Source organism: Lycium ferocissimum, chromosome 7 (genome assembly GCF_029784015.1).
Source record: "Lycium ferocissimum isolate CSIRO_LF1 chromosome 7, AGI_CSIRO_Lferr_CH_V1, whole genome shotgun sequence".
In the NCBI taxonomy this organism is placed as follows: domain Eukaryota; kingdom Viridiplantae; phylum Streptophyta; class Magnoliopsida; order Solanales; family Solanaceae; genus Lycium; species Lycium ferocissimum.
In genome coordinates, this window is record NC_081348.1 from 45629965 (window position 1) to 45653089 (window position 23125).

At 31.9% G+C, this 23125-nt stretch overlaps 1 protein-coding gene across 3 annotated transcripts; it reads left to right on the forward strand.

Moving 5' to 3' along the window:
* Positions 1 to 3920: 3920 nt before the first annotated feature.
* On the forward strand, positions 3921 to 18819 carry LOC132065350 (lactoylglutathione lyase-like). Of its 3 annotated transcripts, none has more exons than XM_059458696.1 (9): positions 3921 to 4075; positions 7052 to 7180; positions 11571 to 11632; positions 12463 to 12523; positions 12643 to 12722; positions 12818 to 12888; positions 15187 to 15276; positions 17091 to 17196; positions 18571 to 18819. In XM_059458696.1, the coding sequence occupies exons 1-8, from the start codon at positions 3953 to 3955 to the stop codon at positions 17189 to 17191; spliced, it is 717 nt and encodes a 238-aa protein (XP_059314679.1). In that variant the 5' UTR covers positions 3921 to 3952; the 3' UTR covers positions 17192 to 17196; positions 18571 to 18819. The 3 variants fall into 3 exon arrangements, with proteins under 3 accessions (XP_059314679.1, XP_059314678.1, XP_059314677.1); XM_059458695.1 differs by having other exon boundaries at positions 3935 to 4075; positions 7069 to 7180; XM_059458694.1 differs by lacking the exon at positions 3921 to 4075 and adding an exon at positions 6752 to 6814 and having other exon boundaries at positions 7069 to 7180.
* Positions 18820 to 23125: the final 4306 nt, after the last annotated feature.

Below are 23125 nucleotides of genomic sequence, written 5' to 3' on the forward strand. Positions count from 1 at the left end.
AAGATGATATTCAAGATTGGAATGCGAAGACTCCGATATCTGAATCTTGGTCTTCATCAGGGGGAGTGAAATACGTGTTGTACTCTTTTTCCCTTAACCAAAGTTTTTCCCTATTGGGTTTTCTTAGTAAGTTTTTTTAATGAGCCAGCTCTCAAAGCGTATTACTAAATATGTGTACTGTTTTTCCTTCATTAGGACTTTTTCCCACAGGATTTTTCCTAATAAGGTTTTAACGAGGCACATTACCTATTAATGGACATCCAAGGGGGAGTGTTGTAAATATTAGTGATGCATATCCATTTAATATACTTGAAAACCATGAATAATACTTGGTCACCAAGGAAATTACTTGGCCACCAAGTTCATTACATGGCCTTCAAGCTATTATCATGTTTTTGGCCACCATTTTCCTCCTATAAATAGGAGGTCCATTTGATGAATTGAAGTAGCAATAAAATCTCTCTCTCTCCCCCAACTTTTTTGGTTATATCTCTTGTGTCGTGTACTTTTAATATTATTTTATAATAGAATGAGATTAATTATACTAGTCTTTTTTGAAATAGGCTTATTGTTCTGTAAGTTTGACGAGCGAATTGAATGGGAATTCAATTTTTATTATATTTTTCATGCTTCTTTGCCTTAGCTCACATATCCAATTAAAACATAAAACATAAAGAATAAAAAATTAGATAATTAACACATATTGTACATAAAATTTATTATGCAATTATTATTGATATACCGAACACTAATAGACATTTTATATTAAATAAACTAAGACAAAACGTAAACAAGAAAAAGGAAAGCAACGATCGTAAATTTATTTCCTATTCGATACACATCTTGAACTTTAGCAAATTAATCAATCACTTTCGACTATTAAGCAAATAAATAAACTAACAAACCTTTTACTTCGTCTTACTTGTTTTTACAATTTTTATTTTAAACACTTCCTTTCACTATTAACCTTTTTCAAAACCTCTAGAATTCTTCCATGTATTGTGTTTTTAAGAGTACTAGATGTTGATGTCCGTGCGAAGGCCTAATATGAGCTAACGACAAATATAATATTGGTATGATAATATTTTCGTTTGAAGAATTACGTACAAGAAATTATTTGGTTTCATTTCATCTCAAAGTTTTTATTCCATTGAAATCTTTACATTCCACTGGTCCTAACCAAAACTTTAGTAGTATAATTTAATAAAGTAACATAAATTATTATTTTTTAATTATGAGAACATTAATTTCTTAAGTTGTAAAGCACTAAGAATCTAACATTCTATCTGTTTTTTACTATCGCTTGATGCTATAAATTTATTAGGTTTACAAAGACATATATTTGCTTCTTAGATTGAATTGTATTTTATACAATAACCGTGAGTCATTATACATTATTATCCTGAAGATCAATCATTTCTTATTTACCATTCACATATAAAAATTAGAAAGTTCAGCGCATAATTCAAATGCGTAATTTTTCTATTATATAGCGTAAAAGTTGTTAGTATGATACAATATTTGCTTCTGTTCTTCATTCATAATTACAATGATATATTGTTAATAATTACTTTTATCATTTATATTAATTTAGTGAAAATATTATCGTGTAGTCTCACATCATAAATGTATTTTCCTTAAAATTTAATTTAAATTCTACTAAAATTTATGTTATATAGTTACACATCATATTAATTTTCTGACCCATATATTTTTCTTTTATTTCAAAATTTGTTCTTATTAATGTTAATTGGTTATATAATTTCTCAAATTGCAATTATTTTATTCATTATTTTGTCAGCTTTTTAAATAAAAGTTCGCTTCAATCTTTTACTTATAGTACTAATAAGTTATATGTTCAAAACACGATTAATATAACACTGTTGTTTGTGCTCCGTATCCAAAACTTTGTTATATTAATATTTGCTACGAATACAAAGTTTGCAAAAATCTATTAATACTTTTTAAAAGAGAAGACTTGTTTAAAAGGAAACTATTTTCCCCTCTTTGAGACAAAACAATAGCTATATTTAAGCATCAGTTGACAACTTGAATTTTAATTCGATTAATTTAAAAGTGTAAAATATTCTATTGTTAATGTATGTAGATTGGACCTAAACAATACTTATTATTATTTTTTTTTATCAAATTTTGATTTGGATAATTCTAAAATTAAATCAAATTTACATTAGTTCAAATTATTAAATTAATTTTGCATGTTTAAAACGAAACAAAGTAGAAATTTAATTTTTTATTCAAACGAAGACCTACTATTTTTTAATTTTAAGTGAATATTCTTGGTTTAGCTCATTTCACTTGTCGTATTGTTTTTTGTACGTTTTGTAAGGAAAAGTCAATTAGAATTATAATTTGACTAATTTACCTTATATATTATTTGATCTCCATTTAATATTATTTTTTCTTTCACGACTTTAATCTCTTTTCACATTTATTAGAGTAAGAATAAAAATTAAAAAGTAATTAAATTCTATCTTATTTTAAAATATAAATATTTTAAGTATATTTATTTTAGTAAACATAACAAATAAATAACATGGCGGAATAGCAAATACAACAATTAAATATCTTGATTAGATCTCAAGCTAATATGAGAAAAGAAAGGAAATTATATGGTTTTGCTATTTAACCTTTTGAAGAAAAACAATAATATGGGATCCACGTTTTTTACTATACAATGATTTCATTTGCTCCCACCAATGGATTGATAGGCATGTGGCGATGAATCCACTATTATTGACTTAATGAGGATACTTTGGAAATTACATGAATATTGTTTGATTTTTTTAATATGGGTCCCTTTTTTTTTTTGTTTTTGATGTTGCTTTTTTTTAATATGGGGTTCACTTTTTTTTTTTTTTTTTTTTTTTGATATTGCTTGATTTTTTGAATATGGGGTTCACTTTTTTTTTTTTTTTTTTACATGAGTTTGGAGGTGGTGGGGTTCACTTTTTTTTTTTTTTGATATTGCTTATTTTTTAATGTGGGGTCCACTTTTTTTTTTAAATTTTTTTATATGAGTTGGAGATGGACGACGAAACCACCCCCAAACTCATATTTCTACATAGTAGGAAAGAAAAAATTAGTGGTATTGTCCACGTCATCTTGAAAACTCCTTGGCACCTTGCATCTTCAAAGTAGGATACAATAAAAAATACTCCTTCCGTTTTAAAAAAGATTATCCTTTTATGATTTAACATAAAATTTAAGAATAAAATAAGACTTTTAAAATATATGATCCAAAATAAGTCTTAGATATTGTGTGGCTGTAAATTAATTTATAAAATTAAATTATTTCTAAATATAAAAAGAATTTTTTTTTTTGAGATAAATTAAAAAGAAAAAGAAAGATAATATTTTTGGGAGAGAGAGAATAGTAATAAGCATGACATTGTTGACCATTTTCTTTTAATTCAAGGAAAAAATAGTAATAAGCGCGACATTGTTGACCATTTTCTTTTAATTCAAGGGATAAATGCACGTGTGATCTCTTATAGCTTGGGTCAAACTTTTAAAATTAATTTATTTTAAAAAATAAAAAAGGCTCAAATATATTACTAAATTATTGAAAATGACTCATTTATGGCAGTTAGTAATAATTTGGCTTATTTATGCCATCAAATTATCAAAAATGCCTCATTTATGCCACTCATCAATAATTTGGCTCATTTATGCCTCTCGTTACCAAAATAATTCATTTATGTCATTTTTCATTAACGCTAATTTTATAATATCAGATATAATATGTGGTCTTCATATTGAATTTTATAATAGCAAGCGAAACAACACTAACAACAAGAATTTTAAAATTTTATGAGTTGGACTCAAGATAATTTCACATCGGTGGTTTGTCAAAACCTGCTAAATGCTAATTATCTAAACGCAGTCAGAGTCAAAAAAATCCACCAGGTAAAGAGTTCTTTTCAGCCCACAAATGGCGACTTCACTCCCTAAAGCTTTCTCTTTACTCTCTATACTTCATTCCACCATAAATAAACCTTCCTTATCTCCATTTTTATCTCCAAAAACACCTTCTTTCCTCACTATCAAACCCAAGGTCCTAACCAAAACTTTAGTAGTATAATTTAATAAAGTAACATAAATTATTATTTTTTAATTATGAGAACATTAATTTCTTAAGTTGTAAAGCACTAAGAATCTAACATTCTATCTGTTTTTTACTATCGCTTAATGCTATAAATTTATTAGGTTTACAAAGACATATATTTGCTTCTTAGATTGAATTGTATTTTATGCAATAACCGTGAGTCATTATACATTATTATCCTGAAGATCAATCATTTCTTATTTACCATTCACATATAAAAATTAGAAAGTTCAGCGCATAATTCAAATGCGTAATTTTTCTCGACAGATAACAGAAAAGTGGTTAGTATGATACAATATTTGCTTATGTTCTTCTTTCATAATTACAATGATATATTGTTAATAAGTATTTTTATCATTTATATCAATTTAGTGAAAATATTATCGTGTAGTCTCACATCATAAATGCATTTTCTTTAAAATTTAATTTAAATTCTACTAAAGTTTATGTTATATAGTTACACATCATATTAATTTTTTGACCCATATATTTTTCTTTTATTTCAAAATTTGTTCTTATTAATGTTAATTGGTTATATAATTTCTCAAATTGCAATATTTTATTCATTATTTTGTCAGCTTTTTAAATAAAAGTTCGCTTCAATCTTTTACTTATAGTACTAATAAGTTGTATGTTCAAAACACGATTAATATAACACTGTTGTTTGTGCTCCGTATCCAAAACTTTGTTATATTAATATTTGCTACGAATACAAAGTTTGCAAAAATCTATTAATACTTTTTAAAAGAGAAGACTTGTTTAAAAGGAAACTATTTTCCCCTCTTTGAGACAAAACAATAGCTATATTTAAGCATCAGTTGACAACTTGTATTTTAATTCGATTAATTTAAAAGTGTAAAATATTCTATTATTAATGTATGTAGATTGGACCTAAACAATACTTATTATTTTTTTTTAATCAAATTTTGATTTGGATAATTCTAAAATTAAATCAAATTTACATTAGTTCAAATTATTAAATTAATTTTACATGTTTAAAACGAAACAAAGTAGAAATTTAATTTTTTATTTAAACGAAGAACTACTATTTTTTAATTTTAAGTGAATATTCTTGGATTAACTCATTTTACTCGCCGTATTGTCTTTTGCACGTTTGTTAAGGAAAAGTCAATTAGAATTATAATTTGACTAATTTACCTTATTTATTATTTGATCTCCATTTAATATTAGTTTTTCTTTTAATACTTTAATCTCTTTTCACATTTATTAGAGTAAGAATAAAAATTAAAAAGTAATTAAATTCTATCTTATTTAAAAATATAAATATTTTAAGTAAATTTATTTTAGTAAACATAACAAATAAATAACATGGCGAAATAGTAAATACAACAGTTAAATATCTTGATTAGATCTCAGGCTACTATAAGAAAAGAAAGGAAATTATATGGTTTGGCTACTTAACCTTTTGAAGAAAAGCAATAATATGGGATTCACGTTTTTTACTATACAATGATTTCATTTGCTCCCACCAATGGGTTGATAGGCATGTGGCAATGGATCCACTATTATTAACTTAATGAGGATACTTTGGGAATTACATGAATATTGTTTAATTTTTTTAATATGGGGTCCCTTTTTTTTGTTTTTGATATATTTTTTTTTTAATATAGGGTTCACTTTTTTTTATTTTTTTTATATTGCTTGATTTTTAGAATATGGGGTTCACTTTTTTTTTTATATTGCTCATTTTTTAATGTGGGGTCCACTTTTTTTTTTTTAATTTGTAATTTACATGAGTTGAAGATGGGCGACGAAACCACCCCCAAACTCATATTTCTATATAGTAGGAAAGAAAAAATTAGTGGTACTGTCCACGTCATCTTGAAAACCCCTTGGCACCTTGCATCTTCAAAGTAGGATACAATAAAAAATACTCCCCCCGTTTTAAAAAAGATTATCCTTCTATCAATTGACATAAAATTTAAGAAATAAAGAAAGACTTTTGAAATATATGGTCCAAAATAAGTTTTAGATATTGTGTGACGATAAATCAATTTATAAAATTAAATTATTTCTAAATATAAAAAGGAGAATTTTTTTTTGGGATAAATTAAAAAGAAAAAGGAGGATAGTTTTTTTTTGAGGCACAGGAAGGGATAAATGCACGTGTGATCTCTTATAGCTTGGGTCAAACTTTTAAAATTAATTTATTTTAAAAAATAAAAAAGGTTAAAATATGCTATTAAATTATCGAAAATGACTTATTTATGCCACTTAATAATAGTTTGGCTTATTTATGCCATTAAATTATCAAAAATAACTCATTTATGCCACTCATTAACAGTTTGCTCATTTATGCCTCCTGTAACCAAAATAATTCATTTATGCCATTTTTTCATCAACGCCAATTTTATAATATCAGATATAATATGTGGTCTCCATATTGAATTTTATAATAGCAAGCGAAACAATACTAACAACATGAATTTTAAAATTTTATGAGTTTGGCTCAAGATAATTTCATATGGGTGATTTGTCAAAACCTGCAAAATGCTAATTATCCAAATGCAGTCAGAGTCAAAAAAATCCACCAGGTAAAGAGTTCTTTTCAGCCCACAAATGGCGACTTCACTCCCTAACGCTTTCTCTTTACTCTCTATAAATAAGCCTTCCTTATCTCAATTTTTATCTCCAAAAACACCTTCTTTCCTCACTATCAAACCCAAGGTCCAAAACCCATATAAATTCTTGATTCACCTTATTAAAAAAATAATCTTTTGGTTCATTTTTTCTCATACCTATATAAATTCTTGATTTACCTTATAAAAAAATAATTTTTTCGTGCATTTTTCTCAAATTCCTAATTTTTTTCTCATACCCATATAAATTCTTGATTCACCTTATTAATTTTTTTTTTTTAATATTTTGGTTCATTTTTCTAAAGTTTTAACATGTTCTTTGCATGTTACAAAATTTTGTAGGTTTATATCATCATCATCAATGGCTTCAGGTTCCAAGGATTCGCCTTCTAACAATCCAGGTCTTCATGCCACACCTGATGAAGCAACTAAAGGTTACTTTTTGCAACAAACTGTAAGCCCCAAAATTTGTTCTTTGTTTTATGCTATGGATACTTGGTAAATTAATTTTTTTGGGATAATAGATTATCTGACTAAGCATATTAAACCTTTAGACGTTGTTTGCTAGCTTGTTAGAGTTACGCCTGTATTTATAATACATGGATTGGTTATGCAGGATTTTAGTTTATTCCATCTCCTATCTTGCATAAAATAATATATAGATTCTTTCGTAATTATACATTTACTAGTTTCTTGACACGTGTATTGCACGTCTATGTCAAATTATGCAGTATATGGTTGAGGAAAATAATATCACTAACAATTTTGCAATAAAAAATGTGCAACTCCCTACCAAACAATAAGACCATACCCCCCGGGGCGATTAAGCTACAAAGAAATTCTTTTAAAAATTTCTGCACAAACTCTGAATTTAAAAGCCACAAATTTAAAAGTCTCATAAGCTTCGCAAGCCATGACTTGTAGTAAAATTTTGCTATGTGCGAAATAAAATATACACCATTTATCTCAGAGGTCCGGTGCTTTTTGAATTGAATAACACATTAATGACATGATAGTGGATATCTTCGAAGTTACCTAGTTAGAGAAGAAATAAAGATTCTTAGTATAATTTTCCAAGTCCGAAACTCTCATCTTTCATTTTTTCAAGAATTTCATTGTCATTTTTAGCAAATCCCCTTTAAAGTGCGTAAATTACATTAACTTATAATTATAGTAAACCAAATAAACATTTTTCATGGAAGTTTATGTAATTTTTACTTACCTCTCATTTGTAACTATTATCTCTCTTCTCGTGCTCCTTTCTTCTATAGTAAGCAGTTTCAATATAACTAACATGCAAGCTACCCATGATAAATATGAAAATTAAAATTAATACTAATATGTATCAAGTGATAAGTACAGAACTAATTCATAAGTTCCTACAAAGAAATACTAAAATAGTGTTGTCGCTTAAAATTTCTGGATCTTGGCCTTTAAGGATACAAAATCAATATCAATATAATATATTTGCATTATATTTGGAGTATCAAGGAAACTGCTCCAAACAACTCGAACTCCAAACAAGTTATGTGCATTTAACTTGGATAAGGATAGGTTCATTAACTTGAATTAGAGTTAAGCTCAAGGTAATAATCAAATTTTGGAATGAATCTTCTTTATATACTACTATTCTAACTGGAATAAATAAATGATACAATCATAAGTATGTATCAATCTAGTTCAAAGCATTAATTCTAATTAGAAAAAAAAAAAAAAAAAAAAAAAAAAAAAAAAAGGAGATATATTACTAATAGTGTGACCGAGTAATTCGACCTGCTAGAAGGGTACAAAATGAATTTACATTGAATGCTGTACAATCACAAGTATGTATCAATCTTGTTCAAATCATTAATTCTAATTAGTAAAAAAAAAAAAGATATATTACTAACAGTGTGACCGAGTAATTCGACCTGCTAGAAGAGTACAAAATGAATTTACATTGAATGCTATAAATCTATAGAAAAAGAGTAACAATTTTCGAATGAAAGTTTGTTTCAAATAAACACTAACTTTTGATAGTTTGTTCCAAACAGATACCAAACTGTGTAAACAGAAACTTAAGTAATAGCAATTTCATCACCGAGTAAATTAATCTAACATGAGGTTGACTAAGGTGCTAATTTCTCTAAAAGAAACAATGTCAAACATCTCATGTCAAAACAATCCATCGGCCATATATTTACACTAAATAATAAATATTTTAACAAACAGTAATTTTTTTCCATATTTTTTTGTCTCACTTATAACATGAGTCAATAACACTTTATAAGCATGATTAGTACTAAGCCCATGATACTCCCATTTTAACAAAAAGTAATTTTTTTCAATACTTTTTGAGCGAACTAAACCCATTTTATCATACACTTTGGTCTTTATGAAGAAGGAATTCGGAAAATCGTTTGAATCGCTTGCTTTAATGCTATTATTGCAATCTGTTAGAGTTGATTTGATGATTTTTGCAATATTGCTTCAAGGGTCCTGGGTCTGTGACACCCAATAAGGAGTCCATAAAATGATGTGATATGCAAATGCAATGCAATGCAAGGCCTATCCATCACCGATATACACACGCTCCGTAAAATGAATGATATGATATGCAAATGCAATGCAATGCAAGGCCTATCCATCACCGATATACACACGCTCCGTAAAATGAAATACGTGACCCATGAGGGACTCGCGAGGTCAGAGTATAGGGGAGGGGACAGGACAGAACTGATGAAGAGGGAAGAAATGTTCGGATTTATTTCTTGAGATGGAAAGACAAAAGTACCCTTTTTGCTAATGTGTTGGCCAAAGACTGTTAGGGGTGCATTGCTAATTTAAGAAAATTATAAAGTGGGTACATTGCTAACCTATATATATATATATATATATATATGCCAATTATTTTGCATTTTGCGAAAGAATAATAAATATAACTTTCAAATATATATATATATATATATATATATATATATATATATATATATATATATATATATATATATATATATATATATATATATATATATATATATATATATTAATTGTTTTATTGCATAGGGGGTAGGGGAAGGGATTACAAGGTGGAGAATCGAACCCTCACCAACAAGTTGAAAGTTCAAGTAGCCAATCAACTGAGCTACTAAGATCCCCCTTTCAAACATATATATACTTTTTCTAATTACTTATAACATGCACACAAAATACAATTTATATTATGAGATCATCGCAAAAAAAGAAAAGAAAAAAAAAAGAACTCTATGATAGCATCGTTAGAAATTAAATTCACGAAAATCAAAAAAGGTGTTAAATTAACAAATAAAAGAGAATGGTTAAGAATGTCGAACTCGTTCTTTGTTGTCGTTCTTTCGCCATCCAAGTGCTGCTGACTCATGTTGAAGAGCGACGCCGGATTTTCAGAAACTAAACAAAATATAGCTAGCATGAAATGCCAGAAATTGTGCCTTTCTATATGTACATTGTTTACTACGTACATATATAACACCGACACGTTGAATCCAAGAATTTTTAATTTATGAGTTTTAAATCGCAAACTAACAATCACTTTGCTTACTGAATTCTAGATAAATTAAATTAAATACACATAAAATAATTTTTTAACACAAATATAAAATTTGAGTCAAAAGTCAAAACTACTGATATTGCGGAAGTCATAACTATAGGGGTGGCTCCGTCCCTAAAACCTCCGCTTACTTGCTCTATATAGTTTCCTATGAGGTAAAATTCTAACACATGATTCCACCCTGTAATATCACATTGAATTATGCGTACCATTTCATTATAAACTGAATTGTTTGATAGGAATTAAGCACAAGTTTTCTATCCTGCACTTAATTTACTTGTATTAGATCAGTAGCAACGTAACAAACCTCTCATGTACCTTTCTTCTCTCTCAACAGATCAAAAGTCTTCTATTATTTTAGAAACGATGATTAACACAACACACTCTACCATAGACCATTAAGCCCAAGTATTCTTAAAGAAAAATTACGAGCCAAACAGACAGCAAATTTCATTTTAGCCAAAAGGATTAGCGTCAAACCAGTTTAATATGAAGTGGCAGAAAATAGTACACAACCAAAAAACTTTTCGCCAATAGGATCAACGACCAGTAAATTTCGGATTGGCACTATCTGAAGCAATTAATCTGAAAGAAGACAGGTTTTATTTCTCCCAAAGAACACATCTGTTGTTTCCAAGCGTGGCTTTGGGGCTACTTTTGTGGACGGTTTTATTACCAATGAAATAAATAGGATAATTAGATTATCTTTAAGAAGGGTATTTCGGTAATTTAATATTTAAGTGTTCATGCTTTTAATAGAATATAGATAGATAGATTAGTTATGTGGGTTTCTAAATGACAAACCGAACACAGTATTAGAGGTCTTGAATTTTATACATAGCTAGAGATGCTACCAAACATGGTACGTATTACTTATGCAGGATTTAATACATGAATAACTTAGCTCCTAACCTGCTATCAAACGAACCAATAATTAACTGAATTGTGCAATTTTAATCCCTTTGCTTGTGAACATTCTCAAATTTACCATAACTATTGATCGTACTACCACTTAATTACTCATAGAATATGTTAAATTTGTAATGTTTACTTATGGTAATATGGTTCTACAAATAGTCAAATATAACATATTTTCAACATTAAGGGATAAAAAACACACATTTTAATTAATTGAAGGTTAAATATATTGAGTCATAGATCACAAGGGCAGAACAAAATAGAATTTACCAATAGTTTTTGGGACCGAAAAATGCTATTATCCCTATGCTTTATTAATTGTATTAATGCCCTTTCTCTTGTTTGTTTTTAAATGTAGATGTTCAGAATTAAGGACCCTAAAGTCAGTCTTGAATTCTACTCCAAAGTGATGGGCATGTCGTAAGTCTTTCTATCTATGTCAACTATTTGTTTGCCTGTTTAAATTTTTTTGTATTTTTTTTTATTTTTAAATTAGGTATTGCTAGAGATGTCAGTATATATTTAAAACACGAAACTTTAGTGAGCTAATGTTATTTACTTGGGTTTTTTTCTCCCTAATATTGTGTTATGCTAATGCTTATATTTGTAAATTACAATTTAGTCGAACTCAGGGACATGTTACTATAGGATTTTGATCTGTATAGTGTTTGGTTAAGTTCTGAAAGTTCTTGTTTGGATTTCTCAAATATTATTATGTTTGACGAATACAAAATCTGAACTTTATGATGATCACATCCTTAAATCCGTGAAGTATAGATGTGTTGTTAGTTGTACCTAGGCATGGCAAATGGGCGGGTGGGATCGGATATGGGCGGATAAAAAACAGTAAAAATATTCGACCCATCCATATTTAACACGGATAGAAAAATGGCTTAAGCGACGGATATCCGTAATATCCATGGTTTCAGGAATAGTAAGGTGAAACACAAGCTAAAAGCCAAAATAATCTTAGACTCCTCGAAGGCAAGAATTCATGAAAAATAACAAGTAGACAAATAGGTATTGATAATTTTGGATATCGATTTTTAGTGGATAATATGGATAATGTTCATATTTGATCCATTTTTTCAAAAGTCTGTTATCCAACCCGTGTCTAAAGGGTCGGATTGGATATTTGGATGGTTACTTGTTTCTTTAGCCATTTTGATAACCCTAGTTGTACAAAAGATTACGCTTAAGCTAACTGCGGTGTTGAAATTTTAGTATCATTTATACCTTGTCCATTGCAGCTTGCTCAAGAGATTGGATGTCCCAGAGATGAAGTTCACCTTGTACTTCATGGGGTATGAGGTAGGTTTCTGAAATCTTTGTGTTTAGAATGATGTTTTATTTTCTTTCCTTTTTGATATACTTCCTTTCTCCAATTTCCATATTCGTTTCCATTTTACATTTGCTTGCGGGTGGTATAGGATTTATCATCAGCACCCAGTGATAAAGTTGAACGTACAGCTTGGACCTTTAGTCAGAAAGCTACATTAGAGCTTACACAGTAAGATACTCTATTTTGTATGTGGTCTGGTCTCTACGATTATTTGTACTTTTATTGCTATCGGTTGACTCATTGTTTCTAATTTTTATTTGCAGCAACTGGGGTACTGAGAGCGACCCTAATTTTACAGGTTACCACAGTGGGAATTCAGAACCGCTTGGCTTTGGTATGAAATTTGTGCATTTTAAGTTTTTTTTGTGTCTTGATTTTCTGTCCCTTTATTTTAGCCCATTGTTTTTCTTCTTCTGTGAGAACTTTACCTTACTGTGTCTTGATGTGTAAAGTATAAGAAATAAATGTTATTCATCATGTGTTTTATTTTTAATTATCTTTGGGTTATTAAAACGCAGCTTGGCAATAGTTTGTTTCTCCCCTTTTTGACTTAAATTTGATGTCTTAGCGGATTCCTTTTGAGACAAAGCTTCTACTTTTTGTAATTTATTGACCATGACAGGTAGGGTGACATACCGCGGGGAAAAATAATTTTTTTTTTTGGTAGGTAAATGGCAAGGGGAGGTAAAATTTGGACTGCCCATGATAAAACATGATGATTCACTTCATCAATGGAAAAAAAAAAAACAAGAAGAGAAGAGGGGAAGAGATCCCGTTTTAGGCCAGTGCACAACAAAAGCAATTTATCAGTTTGAAATGAAGAAAATAATTCTTATAAAAAATGCTGTATTTCTCAAGTACATATCGTGTGAGATGTGTGTCTTATTAGCTAGTCTCATCTGGAAAGTCTGGAGATCGGAAAAGATAAGTTGAAGGATATTATACTAGTTACGTATATTTGTTTAAACGGAAAAGGGCCAGATATACCCCCGTTGTACTTTGAGTCTAAATATATCCTTACCGTTATATTTTTGGTTCAAATATACCCCTCTTCCATTAACTTTGTCCAAGATGGACATTCAATCCTACGTGGCACTAACATTCTATGGGGTGGATGCCACCTGGCATGCCACCTCAGCTCCCCTAATTCATTTTGCCCCTTCCCTCTATTTATTCTTCCACCCCTAAAATTTCTTCCCTGCCACCACCATTGCCACCATTACCCACTAAAATATGATGTGAAACCAGGGGCGGATGTACCAAGAGCCCAGGGTGTTTACCCGAACACCTTGGACAAAAAATATGTGTATATCTAGGGTAAATTTTATGTGTTTATGTATATATATTAACTTTTGAACACCCTGAACATATATTACAGTGTATATTTAGGTTCAATTATTTTTCCGAACACCCTGAGTGAAAATCCTGAATCCGCCACTGTGTGAAACAGATGCTCATTTCCGAAATATTCTTTCCAAAAATTAATAAGTTAATGAATTGTCCTCCTTTCGAAATCCTCTCTCTCGGGGAGAGAAGAAATGGTGACTTCCAGTTCTCAAATTCCCATCAATGGTTTCAGAGAAAACGCACAAAAAAAATGAGTGCACAACCTAATTCTTGAAAGCTGCAATGGCCATTAACAATAACACCTGAGATAAAATGGAGATGCCTAAATCATATCTAGAAGAAGTCATTCCAAACCCAGAAAATTACTAATGTTAAGAAATTATTAGTTCGGAGTTGTTTTCAGACCAAAAAATTTAGTTTGGAGAATTTGTATATTTTAATTTTGTTTAGATATTGATAACCTCAATTGCAAACCCATCCGCACCCAAAGCCTAACAGTATAAGTGCTAAAATTTTGGGGAAAAAGATGCCGGCTGAAGTGATCGTGATCGCCGTGACTAGATGTTGATGGCAGAACCGCTTTCAGTCGGACCGCCGGGGAAAGTGACTCCATTAAAAGGAACTCTGTGTGTATATAGAGGGGAGGGAAGGAAATTTTAGGGGGAAGAACAAATAGAGGAGACGGGCAAAATGGGTTAGGGGCACTGAGGTGGCATCCATCTCATCAAATGTTAGTGCCACGTAGGATTGAATATCTACTTTGGACAAAGATAATAGAGGGGAGGGGTATATTTTAACCTAAAGTATAACGGCAAGGGTACATTTAGACCCAAAGTATAATGAAGGGTATACTTGGCCCTTTTCCAATAGTACAGGGGTATATTTGGCCCTTTCCCATTGTTTAAATAACAATTCAATTGTGTGACAAGTGGGGTAATTTGTTCAAAAATTGACTTCTTTGAAACTACAGACTATGCACTGTAAAGAAGTTGGTGAAGTCAATGGAAATGGTTCGTGGTAGATCAAGAAAATGTGTTATATTGGAATGGAAAAAGTACGGCCTTTGTCAGAGTAGATGAAAGGGTCTAGTAACTGAAGATGGACATTGGTTCCTCTATAAATGATTATTTCCGACCAAAAATGTTTATGAATGAAAGTTATATTGTACATTACAAGTTCCCAACCCATATTTTTGACAAATATACGTTACAAGCTGTTTAGCTATGAAGTTCAGTTGTTGCGCACTTGAAAGTTTTTTTAACTAATATGTTTCCTCCTCTTTCAGGACACATAGGTGTAACTGTTGATGACGTCTACAAGGCTTGCGAGAGATTTGAAAGCCTGGGCGTGGAGTTCGTAAAGAAACCTCTTGACGGTAAAATTTAAGCTTAATTTATAGGCCTATTTGAGATGATTTTCTGTAGCAAAATGCAAACTTAACAGGTGAATTGAACTTACCTATGCAACACTAAAGAAATGCTATGCTGACCTTTGATTATTTGAGCTTTGATGGACTAATCTCATTGGTACAGAGGACCTGCTAACTATGAGAAGTAAAATTTAACCTTTCTCATTCATAAATATTCTCTCTTCGTCTTATCTTCTCTTTTGAGCCTGTGCATGTGCGTGTTATTAGTTGCTAAGATTCTTTTGTAAGTATTTGCAAAGCAGACAATAAGATTTGAAAAACATGCCAGTATTGAAGGAAAAAGTGAGCAGTAAATTAGGTCATAGCTTGTGGTCAGAGGATTACTTAAAAAATTGGTTATCACATTGTACAATTGCAATGACCTTTTTAATAAGAAAATGGAATAAAAACTGTGAAAAATAAGAGATAGGAGAAGAAATTGAGGAAATGTTCAAAGACAACTGTCTTCTGTTAAAACAAAGAAATTGAGGAAATGCTCAAAGACAACTGTCTTCTGTTAAAAGCTTTTATAGGCATATCAATGCTGAATAAGTTGTACCCTCGTTTCTTCAAATTATCTTGTCCAGTAAGTATCATGTATGATAATCCAACCAAAGGAGATCACTTAAACTATTTTATTTCTCCGTTGTGGGACTCTAGTACAAACTAGTTCATACAAGTTGTATGCACTTAACCTGTTATATGTACAATGGTGTGGACAAGCAATAGACTTAGCGAATGTGTTTCCAAGATGACCATTTTACTTGTGACTTCACAAACTTAATGATAATGCCTCCTGAAAGTAATTTTTGATAAATGACACAATTTTATGCACTTGGTCTTTTAATGGACTACTTGATTGGATGTAATATTAAGTGCATCTGATTATAACAAGTTCATTTGACTTGTCTATCTGAACTTCAGTTCTTGAAATAGTTGTTTGATCATCATAACTGGCAAGAACGATCCTTTTCGCACTTTGATCACGTGTTATAACAAAGTTATTACTAAAGGCTACTGCATCTTTTGAAAAAGTGATAAATTGACATGAGATTAAGTGGATAACAAGAACATAAAAACACTGAACTTAAAAAAAAAGGAAGTGGGGTTGCTTTACCTACTCTGATTGTCATGTTTGTGATCCCTTTGCCAATGTGACCGTAGGAAAGATCGAGAACAATAAGTAGTTGAGAAAGGGACCGAATACCAAAAACATAAGCGACCAGTTACCAGAAATATGATTAGAAGCTCCTGAGTCGATGATTCAAGGTCCAAGAGTGAAGAACTGTTAGACAATTAGCAACATGTTTACCAGTTTAAATGTTGAAACTAATTAATCTTTGATCGATTATCATATAAGTATTCAATTTGATATAAAAAAAAAAAAAAAAAAAAAAGTGTCACTAAAAATTTCCAATTAACTTGTTATTAAAAAAAAAAAAAAATCCATTTAACAACAATCCCCATATATGAAACCTTAAGCAGTCATCAATAGAAAACAATGAAACTTTAAGCAAGAAAACATTAAATCTCTGTTTCTGTTGTGATCTGCTGGTAGTGAGATGCTTGAGTTCAAAGAAAATTGAATTTTCCTTGCCTAACACATTCTAAATTAGTTAACCCTTACCTCGTCTGCTAATGTTCTATGTTGGATTTCATTGTCTATTTACTGGCAGATACTCGTCTTGAATGCTTCGATCCTTTTTGTTTTTAGATCATATCATTAGCTGATCTTAGCAAATATTTTAGTTCCTTCCTAAATAAGGTTAAGTTCTTTGCAGAAAAAATGAAAGACATTGCATTTATTAAAGATCCTGACGGCTATTGGATCGAGATCTTTGACATAAAAAATCTCAAAAAAGCTGCTGGTCCTGTTGCTTGATTCAGGTAAGTCTTTTCTCATTAGCTAAGCTATTTCTAATTACTACGAGAACCCTAATTTTCCCCCAAACTTCTATAAATTTCATTTTGGTAGCACAACCTACTTTAAGGCTCTCTCCTTCTTCTAGGTCATGTGCAACCAATTTTTTTTTTTTTTTTTTTTTGTGAGAGCCGGAAACAGCCTCTATACCTCCACGAGGTAAGGGGAAGGTCTGCGTACACTCTACCCTTTTCAGACCTCACCTGTGGGATTACACTGGGTATGTTGTTGTTGTTTTACGCTGGGATATTGTTTTTGGTTTATGTGGACCTGGAACCCAAAAATAATGAAAAAAGGAGGAAGGAAAACATAGATATGATTTAACCTACTACCCTTACTGATTGGGAACCTGATCTGTTTAGTTCGGTCCTTGGTGTGGAGAACTACTCTTTGAGGGTTAGTAATAAGATAGTTTTCTCTCTTTTTGATCGACTATTCTTTCCGCTTCTTTTCTGAGGCCAATTGGGAATTATCTACGGTGCCGTAATGCCATGCAGTAACTTCTTTTTTTGGGTGGGGTGGGGGATAGCTGCATATACAACATAACAATATAAAAAGAGAAAGTGGACGATGGTGCAAATGAATTGTAATTGCATATGCATAGCTTCTTTTTCTGTGATACGCCTCATACGCGTGATACTACTTGATTAACTATATTGCTTATTAATAAAGATATTGCTTATTAATACAGATATGTATATGTCTCTCTCTCTCTCTCTCTCTCTCTATATATATATATATATATATATATATATATATATATATATTTTTTTTTTTTTTTGTTGTGTGTGTGTGTGTGTGTGTTTGTATGTCTTAATCGAATAAAAAGTCGTCTTGTGCTCAAATGTCGTCAGAGTTCATATTATTTTTGTGTCTCTTAGCAACTGAGGGTCCTTATATCTGTAACGAGATTTGATTGGTTTGCAACTAAATGGTGTTCCTCCTCTTACTTGCACACTCATAGCTATACAGGTTTTTGGTATATTTTTTTTTTCTTCATATTTTAAGTTCTTATCAGTTTTTAGACATGCATAGGAGCATTTACAGACCCTGCATTAGATCTAAATTTTACCTCGATGTGCTTGTCTAATGATTTTTATTATTTAAATTCCGGAATCCATGTATTCATCTTTTAGTCCAGGCTGCACCTTCAGGCTATATAGATATATCCCCATTGTAGGAAAATCAGTAACTTGTATGTTCTAGCATGTCTCTTTCCTTTAGGAATTTTCTATTACATGTTCTTGTCCACCATGTATAAATGTTTGGATTAATGATTATTGTGGACCTAGAGAGTAGGAGCTGGTGATCCCTAAATACGCGATTTCTTCTTGGTGCAGGAGCGCTTGAGCTTCTATCGCGAGTCTTGATCAACTCAGAGATCTGTTGAAGAGAGTTTTTTCATAAATAAAATTTTCTGTGGTGTGTTCTATTTGTTAGTGAATGAATCTTGTACCGTGTTTAGGCAAAAGATCTTTCCTGTGGAATGTGGACACTACTGAAGAGTGTATACTGTATCCGAAATAATGAAACGATGAAACTCCAGTGATTGAGATACAAAATAGAATAAGAAAAACTTCTTCAATCAATGACGCTCCTTAGATTTTGAAGAACCTGAATACAACTTATAAGCTCCTTGCGGTTTGTCATAATTGTGGACTTCATGCTAATACAGTCTTGAAAAAAGAAATCTGAAATCAGATGCAAGGTGAAACTGAGTCAAAGAACTCTATAGCCTATAACTGCATTATCTCAACTATAATATTAAACTATGGTTCCTTTTCAATTAAGGCTGCGTACAATAGAGCCTTGTGGTCCTTTTCTTCCCCGAACCCCGTGTATAGCGGGAGCTTAGTGCTCCGGACTGCCTCTTTTTGTTTTTTTCCTTTTCAACTATGGGGTCCTTTTTATAGAGTTGGAAAAATTAATCTCTCACCGGAGGATTATAATTTTATTTGAAAGGACTTTTTACCCTAGATCCACTTGTGGATTTACACTAGGCATGTTGAAAGGACTTTTTATCTTTTGACAATATGCTAAGGTTTTCACATTTTTAATGTACCTTATTAGATCATTGAGGTCTTTTTTCTCCATTTCGTGGTTGAAGTTGAAGGACATGAACCATGAAGCAAACTTTGCTCCAAATTGGTGTACCATTTGGCTTTTGAAGCCCCTTTTTTTGGGGGGCGTGTGTGTGGGTGTGGCGAGGGGGGGTGGTGAAGGTGGGGTTGTGGAAACAAATAGTAGCAAATAGCCACTTTTTAGCTTTTATAATTGAAAAAATAACTACTGTCTTGAAGCTTCAAATTCCTAAAGTGAAACCTTTAGGATTTTTTTCAGGAGTTTTACTTGTGGAATTTGAAACTTCAGGACAATAGTTATTCTTTAGAGATGAAGCTGAAAGGTAATTGATGGACCCCATTTCTACTAGTCTTTATGATTATCAACTGTGCTTTATATGGGAAAGAAATACTTATTTTTTCAATACTCCATTAAAGTACCTCCACAAAAGAATCAGTAATCACTAATAGTTTACTAACTGGTCTTTTGACAGAGATCTATTATAGTTATCTGTTAATATTAGTCTTTAAAAATGTTTTCCTATCAAATGTATTAGCGCTATAAAAACTTTTTGAGTTAGCCACGCTAAAAGGTTGGGCAAAAATATCGACTCTACACTTTTCGAGGCCAGTATACACTCAGGCTGTTACACCCCGTATCTTAGAACTAAGGTTAGACTCATATCATTAGAGTTTTAGTGGAAAAAGCGAAGGTTTGAACGTTTTGCGAAAATGGTTGATAGGAGAGATAGGCCTACTTAGTGATAACTCCTTGGTTAGTTGGGAATTTGGGAAAGTACCCTCAATGAAAGTTGTAGTACGTAAAAATAGCTTTCTAACGATATAAGGACCAGGCCAATCAGAGATCGGAGCAAGGAGATATGATCGTCTCAATATGGCTAATAGTAAGGCGTGTAAAAGTCTATAGAATCGGCTAAGTTTTGATACGTCTGCCTTCCAGTCTAATTTCGTGAAAATCCGTTGGGAATTTGAGGAAACTTAAAACATAAAAGTTGTGGCCCTTTGAAATATATTTCCAACGGTATATTATGGGCCTTGAACGAGAGCTATGTACAAGAAGTTATGCCTATTTTCCGATACGTGTCGCGCGTGCGGGCGCGTGCGATGGCTCCGCGTCGCTGGCCGATCGCACAATCTGAATATTGACCTGCAGGATGTCGCGCGATGCCCGTGCATCGTGGACCCAACGCGCAAAAGGTCGGGTTTCGGGTCAAAAGTCGGGATTTCGCGTTTTAAGTTATATTTAAGCTTGGGGTTTATTTCCCCAACACCCCATTCATGAAAAATCACCCTAAATCCATAGAGAACAAGTCCCAAACCTCAAGAACCTTCCAAGGTAAGTCTTATCATGATTCTAGGTTGAATTCAAGTCCCTAATCGCTTTCTAACTTGAGTAAACCCTTCTAATCCATAGAGTTGTGATTGGAACATTATTGTTGGATGTGGAAACCCTAGAACCCTTGAACGTCAAAAAGGTAATTTTTTACACTCTAATCATTCATAATAGTGAATTGATGAGTTCTTGGGAGAATAGTAAATGGGTTTAGTAAAGATCGAACTATAGTAGGGTTTTGGATTGTTGACTTGAGATTGTTATAATCATATGGGTGATGGAGAATGATGTTAGTTACACCTAATTGAGATTGTAGAATCAGCTAGAAGTAATAGAATGGGGATTGGGTGAAGAAAACACCATTAATGAAGGTCGTGGAGCTTCATGCCCACCAAGTGTTTGATAAAATGCTTAGATGACCAAAGCATAAATATTATTGCTAATATAGAATCCCTTTGACTTGTATTGATATAGATCAAAGTTGAAAGGGTTGACGAACATTGTATTACGCTCAAAGGCTAGAATTAAGGTATGTGAGGCTAACTATCTACGTTAGGGAATGTTCATGATTCTCCCTACGCCTCATTCTCCATACTTGTCAGTAATTTGACTCAGAATACAGTTTAGCCCTAGTTTTATGATATGTTGTAGAACTGTTATCTTCTAGGGTTGCAGTTACAGAATTTGTTCATGGTTGTCAATTTGAATATCATGAACTCAGCACGTAATCTTTATAGACTTATGTATTGTTATCACATGAGTCTCGCCGGATATGCTCGAAACGATCGGTGTTTTCAATTCGACATGTCTATGTCGGTTCATAAGCATTGTTCATTGTTGTTATGGTCTCAAACTATTAATTAACCATAATTAAATATATGTGATTTGCCCAAGGGGACGAGACACGGTCTTGTGTATACGTATACATGGCGAGGCCATTGGTGACGCACTACTAGGCCGAGGCCATAGCGTGTGCATTTATTATTGGGCCGAGGCCCCACATATACAAACACATATAATACGGATGATTCGGATACGAGTGGGGGTATTCATATCTATGCCTTGCTATTACGGCAATTATCGTTTCGGTTTCGGTATTTTATTGCTTCGATTTGCTTTTTACATACCGGTACAATTCAAATGTGCCGATGTCCCTTTTTATTGCTCGCATCTCGCGACGCAGCAACGATATCTGTTGACGACTCGGCTATTTAGGAGTGCACGTATCGGCCCTGCGGTGAGCCCCAAATTCCTTCGGGGCATTGTCGGCTATCCGATTATTTAGTTCATAGACACCTCTATTATTCGGTATTCTTAGAGGCTTCATTCGGACGATCGGACATTTGTTATGTTAGTCTTGTTGACGCGTTATACTCGATTGTTCGATTGTTTTGGTTTAGCCATGTTGGCTACTTTCGCATATTTTCAAATTGTCTAAGTATTTCCGCATTATGATATTTCGGTCGGACTTTTAGACATGTGTTAGTTTTATTTTATAAGTCGGTTATGTTTTGGTATTACATGTTGATTGACCCGGCCCGATTGGTTCGCTCGGTCACGTGCGGTCGAGCACCGGTGCCGTGTTACGTCTAGGCCCGTGTTCGGGGCATGACACAGCCCATGGCCATTTTTCCGTGCCCCATGTTTTTTTGACCCATTTTGCACGATTGTCCTTCTTTCCGAGGATGGTCTTCAATTTTTGTCTCTCAAATTGTTGATCTTTAATTTTTGGCCTTCGCCGAAAATACCCCGAGGTTCTGGGTTCAAATCCCGAGTTAGTCATAAAAATAAAATTCATAAGGTAGGGCTTCGCAAAAAGTCTGCCTTAAAGCATAATTAAAAGTCTGCCGGATACGCCAGACTTTGTCTCATAAGACAAACTTTTAGTTATGCCTTAAGACAACATCTGCTGCATCAGGCAGACTTTAATTATGCCTTAAGGCAAACTCTGCTCCATAAGGCAGACTTTAGTTATGCCTTAAGGCAAACTCGGTTGCATAAGGTAGACTTTTGCAAAGCCTTGCCTTGATATTTTTTTTTTTTTTACTGAGCGGGGTTCAAATCCTGAACTTTAGGGTATTTTAGGCACCTTTTAAGCAATGGACAATAATTAAAGACCAGCAATTTGAGGGACAAAAATTAAAGACCAGTGCCTTTGAAGGACATTCCGCTCGAAAAATTGATTAAACCCAACCAGTGTATTTCTTCATTCAATCGAAACTTTTCTTTGCATTTCAATGTTTTGAAAAAATACATTATGAACTATAGTAAAAGACGTGTAAATGAAAGCTCATTACAAATGTTTTTATAAGTCTTTTAAGTGTTAGTCCATGAGTTATATTTCTTCAATGTTTCAAAAATAATTTTGCAGTTTGTTTTGTCTTCACAAGCTTCTTTTGTAACTTTTTCATTTTTCCTTTTTGCGAAAACTATCTTTGAACTTGAATTGTGTTTGAGGTGTTTATTCAAACAAAAAATCTT

Coding starts and splice junctions, on each gene's coding strand:
- LOC132065350 (XM_059458696.1), top strand. CDS start 3,953: ATGGCGACTTCACTCCCTAAAGCTTTCTCTTTACTCTCTATACTTCAT. Junction 11,633..12,462: donor TCCAAAGTGATGGGCATGTC/GTAAGTCTTTCT, acceptor TGTCCATTGCAG/CTTGCTCAAGAGATTGGATG. Junction 12,889..15,186: donor TTCAGAACCGCTTGGCTTTG/GTATGAAATTTG, acceptor CTCCTCTTTCAG/GACACATAGGTGTAACTGTT.